Genomic DNA, 6,399 nt, shown 5'->3' with positions numbered 1-6,399 from the left:
TGAGCCTGGTGATGCCCCCATAACCACACCAGGTATGTTCTGGAATGTCTTCTCATGTTAGATACATGCTTCTTGTCCAGGAAAAGGGCAAATGCTTGCACATCAAAATAATATAGTACTACGATTATCCCTTTACTGTGTAAGTAATTTTGTGCTGTTCCTTTTTTATACAGCCATTGATTATTATTATTCCTAAAGAAAATGAAGATAATTACATATTTTTGCATTTGGGCAGTAGCATGGGCCATTCCAGTAAGTACGCCTTTCTTAGAAAACCTCTTCACTTTGTTATCTCTTTTAACCTAACATTAATACAAAATGTAGTGTGTGTGTGTGCATGAACGTGTGTGTATATATGTTTCCTTAATATTTTTTTTAACAGGCTGAGTCTAAACATTTAGATTTGCACTAAGGGCTTTATGTGATATCTGTGAGGTTTCAACAAAACTACTCCAACTCATTGTCTCATTCTTCTATAGAAACTCTTCTCTTGTCTGAAGGATTATTATTATTTAAAACATTTATTCAGATTAATTTACTCTGAATGCCCAGAAGTCATGGAGACTTTGTCCATCTTTGCTTCATACTCTGTGAATTTCATTCTAATACGAACAAAGTCTGTGCTGTTTAGGAAGTTTCCAAGAAAGAATAACAAGAAAAAGTAGTTTTTTTTCAACATATAGGAAACTAATGTTTCACTCAGAGTTATTATTTATGTGGTCACTGTGGAAAATTTGGAATATATGATAAATACCAATAAAAAATTGAGAAAATTCAACCATTTATAATTTTACTAGCCAGCCATCATGTTTAACATTTTCATATGCTTTCATAATACCAAGCATTTGGTATTTATGTAGTTGCAAATGTTCTCAAGCATTTCAAATGTGCTCTTGCAGAGCACAGAAGTATACCAGCGTAATACTTGATTTTGCTTCTGTGCAGGCTCTGATTATGTCTCCTGTTCTCTTAAGAGTTTTCATCAGGATTACACTTAGAGCAGGTTTGTGCTAGTGCAAGAGGCTTTTGGTACAGAAACACCAGAGGTCTATCCCTTCGTCTTTCTACAAGACTCTTTCCTTCTACAGTTGAGATAAGTGGGCTGATCTAACACGTCCATAAAATTGGTAATACCACAGTGAAAAATATCCATGTGCCCAGTTTAAATTCTACACAAGCCCTGTAAGAAGCCGCTTCTCTTTTCTATCTGATTAGATCATACTTTGGCCTTTGTGTTAAACCTTTCTTCTTCATGGAGGGAAGAATTTTGTGTGTGTGTGTGTGTGTATGCTCATGCACATATTCACAGATAAGAACCTTTTCAATAGCCAGGATTTTCTACTTGGCAGGTTCCTCAAAGCAAACCACTGGAGAGACATGTAGAAAAATCCGTGAATTTGCATCTCCTAGCAAGATCAAATGTGTCAGTACAGGTATAGGATGTAATATATTTCATTTTATTTCCTATTTCTGAGTTGCTACATTCCATTAACTTCCCCAAGAATGCAATTTGCTTTCCTTCAAGATCATTGATACTTATAATTGATTGAATTGTTTCTTTTTCAGGATGAGTTAAATGCCAGCGGCACCATCAAAGAAAGTGGTGTCCCCATGCATGAAGGTGATAGAGGAAGGCAAGAGAATACCCAAGATGGTCACAAGGGAGAAGGGAATGGCTCTGAGTGGGCAGAATTAGGAGGGAAGAGTTTTTCTACATATTCCACATTAGCAAACGAAGAGGTGAATATTGAGGGCTGGAATGAGGACGCAGGAAAAGCAGAAACATATGGTCATGATGGAATACACGGGAAAGAAGAAAACACCACAGCAAATGGCATCCAGGGACAAGTAAGCATCATTGACAATGCCGGAGCCACAAACAGAAGCAACACTAATGGAAATACTGATAAGAATACCCAAAGCGGGGATGTTGGTGATGCAGGTCGCAATGAGGATGCTGCTGTTGTCCAAGAAGATGGACCTCAAGTAGCTGGAAGCAATAACAGTACAGACAATGAGGATGAAATAATTCAGAATTCTTGTAGAAATGAGGGTAATACAAGTGAAACAATACCTCAGATCAACAGCCAGAGAAATGGGACTAAGGAGGCTGAGGTAACACCAGGCACTGGAGAAGATGCTGGCCTGGATAATTCCGATGGGAGTCCTAGTGGGAATGGAGCAGATGAGGATGAAGACGAGGGTTCTGGTGATGATGAAGATGAAGAAGCAGGGAATGGAAAAGACAGTAGTGATAACAGCAAGGGACAGGAGGGCCAGGATCACGGGAAAGAAGATGATCATGATAGTAGCATAGGTCAAAATTCAGATAGTAAAGAATATTATGACCCTGAAGGCAAAGAAGATCCCCATAATGACGTTGATGGAGACAACACCTCCAAGAGTGAGGAGAATTCTGCTGGTATTCCAGAAGACAATGGCAGCCAAAGAACAGAGGACATCCAGAAGCTCAACCACAGAGAAAGCAAAGGTGTAGAAAACGGAATCACCAAAGAATCAGAGCCACATGCTGTTGGGAAGAGCCAAGATAAGGTTAGTCTGTAAAGCTGATTTCTTTCAATGGCAGTTTAAATTCTCCCCCTCCATCTATTGATGCTAGCACAAAAATAAACCATGACAAGCAACCATGTATTTTTGCATCCACATTACTTGACTATTTAAGGAAAAGCTAGAGTCCTTACTAGACTTCGAGATAGAACAACTTTAAAAATCTTACATTTCTGAGAATTTAGTTATAATTCTAGAAAAGTCTTATGTGAAATCATGGATCCCCCATGTAATTGTTTACAAAAGTTCCTACTGGGTAGGGAATGTGGATGAATTTTTAAGGAATCTAAGCACCAGGATGCTTTCAATTACAGAATAAAGCAGATTTTCACAAATAACTGTGAAGTACTAGAAATGTAACTCGTATCCCTATGGCAACTTTTCCCAGTTATTCTTCCTGAGATCAATGCAATTTTGCAGCAAATATTCACTAGCTAATCATTCTTTCCACCATCCTTCCATAGGGAATAGAAATCAAGGGTCCCAGCAGTGGCAACAGAAATATTACCAAAGAAGTTGGGAAAGTCAACGAAGATAAAGAGGATAAAGGACAACATGGAATGATCTTGGGCAAAGGAAATGTCAAGACACAAGGAGAGGTTGTCAACATAGAAGGACCTGGCCAAAAATCAGAACCAGGAAATAAAGTTGGACACAGCAATGCAGGTAGTGATAGCAATAGTGATGGATATGACAGTTATGGTTTTGATGATAAGTCCATGCAAGGAGATGATCCCAATAGCAGTGACGAATCTAATGGCAATGATGATGCTAATTCAGAAAGTGATAATGACAGCAGTAGCCGGGGAGATGCTTCTTCTAACTCTGATGAATCAAAAGATAATGGCAACGGCAGTGACTCAAAAGGAGCAGAAGATGATGGCAGTGATAGCACGTCAGACACTAATGATAGTGACAGTAATGGCAATGGTAACAATGGGAATGATGACAATGACAAATCAGACAATGGCAAAGGTAAATCAGATAGCAGTGACAGTGATAGTAGTGATAGCAATAGCAGTGATAGTAGTGACAGCAGTGATAGCAACAGTAGCAGCGATAGTAGTGATAGCAGTAACAGTGACAGCAGTGATAGCGGTGACAGTGATAGTAGTGATAGCAGTGACAGTGATAGTAGTGACAGCAGTGATAGTGACAGCAGTGATAGCAGCAATAGCAGTGATAGTAGTGACAGCAGTGACAGTGACAGCAGTGGTAGCAACAGTAGCAGTGATAGTAGTGATAGCAGTAACAGTGACAGCAGTGATAGCAGTGACAGTGATAGTAGTGACAGCAGTGATAGCAACAGTAGCAGTGATAGTAGTGATAGCAGTGACAGTGACAGCAGTGATAGCAGTGACAGTGATAGTAGTGATAGCAGCAATAGCAGTGACAGTAGTGACAGCAGTGATAGCAGCAACAGTAGTGATAGTAGTGACAGCAGTGACAGTGACAGTAGTGATAGTAGTGACAACAGTGACAGCAAGTCAGACAGCAGCAAATCAGATAGCGACAGCAGTGATAGTGACAGTAAGTCAGACAGCAGTGACAGCAACAGCAGTGACAGTAGTGACAGTGATAGCAGCGACAGCAGCAATAGCAGTAAAAGCAGTGATAGTAGTGACAGCAGTGATAGCAGTGACAGCAGCAGTAGCAGTGACAGCAGCAACAGCAGTGATAGTAGTGACAGTAGTGACAGCAGCAATAGTGACAGCAGCAATAGTAGTGAAAGCAGTGATAGTGACAGCAGTGATAGTAGCGACAGCAGCAACAGCAGTGACAGCAGTGATAGCAGTGACAGCAGCGATAGTAGTGACAGCAGCAATAGCAGTGACAGCAGTAATAGTAGTGACAGCAGCGATAGCAGTGACAGCAGTGATAGTGACAGCAGTGATAGTAGTGACAGCAGTGACAGCAATGAAAGCAGCAATAGCAGTGACAGCAGCAATAGTAGTGACAGCAGTGACAGCAGCAATAGCAGTGACAGCAGCAACAGCAGCGATAGCAGTGACAGCAGTGATAGCAGTGACAGCAGTGATAGCAGTGATAGTGACAGCAGTGATAGCAGTGACAGCAGCGATAGCAGTGACAGCAGCAACAGCAGTGATAGCAGTGACAGCAGCGATAGCAGTGACAGCAGCGAAAGCAGTGACAGCAGTGATAGCAGTAATAGTGACAGCAGTGACAGCAGTGACAGCAGCGAAAGCAGTGACAGCAGTGACAGCAGCAATAGCAGCGACAGCAGCAACAGCAGTGACAGCAGCGACAGCAGTGACAGCAGCAACAGCAGCAACAGCAGCAATAACAGCGACAGCAGTGACAGCAGCGACAGCAGTGATAGCAGCGATAGCAGCGACAGCAGTGACAGCAGCGACAGCAGTGACAGCAGTGACAGCAGTGATAGCGACAGCAGTGACAGCAGCGATAGCAGCGACAGCAGTGACAGCAGCGACAGCAGCGATAGCAGCGACAGCAGCGACAGCAGCGATAGCAGCGACAGCAGTGACAGCAGCGACAGCAGCGACAGCAGCAATAGCAGTGACAGCAGCGACAGCAGCGACAGCAGTGATAGCAGCGATAGCACATCTGACAGCAATGATGAGAGTGACAGCCAGAGCAAGTCTGGTAACAGTAACAACAATGGAAGTGACAGTGACAGTGACAGTGAAGGCAGTGACAGTAATCACTCAACCAGTGATGATTAGAACAAAAGAAAAACCCATAAGATTCCTTTTGTGAAAAGTTTGGTAATGGGATAGGAAAAAAAGATTTCTAAGAAAGTAAAGAAAGGGGAGAAATAAACAGAAGACTTATGTAAACATCCACAAAAACAACTGGGGGAATCCAGTCAAAGAGTTGGATTCAGAACCAAGACCTAACTCCTGCAGAGAGAGACTATGAATGCATGACCTTTGGTACATGCCTGTTAATATTCATGTTCTGAAAATATTTTGTTAAAAGTGTAAATCTAAGCATAAAAGAACAATTAAAATATTCTTTAATACTTCACGCAGAAACCTCAAGTAATCACTACATGATAACTTCAATTTAAGTGCCATGTGCTGCAGAGAATGCAGCAGGCAAACACATCTTAAAAGCAACCTGTGGCATTGCCTTAAGTCTCCATAGTTATGTATTCTGGAAGGTTATCTGCTTACCGCTGAGTAAAAGATGCTGTACTGTGATAGCCAACTTGGCTTTGGATTCAGTTGCTTGTTCTGTGGAAGAAATACATTTATTTGTTACATGAAAAAAAATTGCAGCTACTATTCAACCTACCTGGGCTCTGGGAATAATCTTTCTAATGATCAAATAGAGTAGTTATAAATCACAGAAATTCTAAAGATTGCTAGTCAGAAAGAGCTCAGAGACGGGTTGATGTATAAAATCTGATCTGTAATCTGATGTATAGCATCTGATGTTAAAATCTGATGTAAAAAAATACATCTCAACAAACCAGTGGAAATTTAGTACAAAGTCCCTTAAACTATTGTCAAAGCTGATGCAGTGCTTAGAACAGTGTCTTACTCCCAGTAGCCACTCTCTAAATGTTAACCAGTAAATGACGCATGAATGACTCTGGAGGAGCATCACTTAGAAGCGCGGTGGTTCACGCCTGTATCCCAACACTTTGGCAGGTCGAGGTGGGCAGATCACGAGGTCAAGAGATCGAGACCATATTGGCCAACGTGGTGAAATCCCGTCTCTACTAAAAATACAAATATTAGCTGGGAGTGGTGGCACGCGTCTCTAGTCCCAGCTACTTGGGAGGCTGAGGCAGGAGAATCGCTTGAACCCAGGAGGCGGAAGTTGCAGTAAGCTGAGATTGTG

General features: G+C 41.7%; 1 protein-coding gene across 1 annotated transcript; it reads left to right on the top strand.

Moving 5' to 3' along the window:
• The first annotated feature begins 201 nt into the window (after positions 1–201).
• Positions 202–5,401, top strand: DSPP (dentin sialophosphoprotein). The gene is made up of 4 exons (XM_032163822.2): positions 202–252; positions 1,350–1,433; positions 1,567–2,553; positions 3,033–5,401. The coding sequence occupies exons 1-4, from the start codon at positions 202–204 to the stop codon at positions 5,271–5,273; spliced, it is 3,363 nt and encodes a 1,120-aa protein (XP_032019713.1). The 3' UTR covers positions 5,274–5,401.
• Positions 5,402–6,399: the final 998 nt, after the last annotated feature.

Source organism: Hylobates moloch, unplaced genomic scaffold (assembly GCF_009828535.3).
Source record: "Hylobates moloch isolate HMO894 unplaced genomic scaffold, HMol_V3 SCAFFOLD_2, whole genome shotgun sequence".
Lineage (NCBI taxonomy): Eukaryota > Metazoa > Chordata > Mammalia > Primates > Hylobatidae > Hylobates > Hylobates moloch.
The sequence above is the reverse complement of the archived record's forward strand: the minus strand, read 5'-3'. Positions and strand labels throughout refer to the sequence as shown.

Bases quoted from the DNA above. Each gene is read 5' to 3' on its own strand.
- DSPP (XM_032163822.2), top strand. From the start codon at position 202: ATGAAGATAATTACATATTTTTGCATTTGGGCAGTAGCATGGGCCATT. The intron at 253-1,349 runs GTAAGTACGCCT...TCTACTTGGCAG, and splicing joins CAGTAGCATGGGCCATTCCA to GTTCCTCAAAGCAAACCACT. The intron at 2,554-3,032 runs GTTAGTCTGTAA...ATCCTTCCATAG, and splicing joins TTGGGAAGAGCCAAGATAAG to GGAATAGAAATCAAGGGTCC.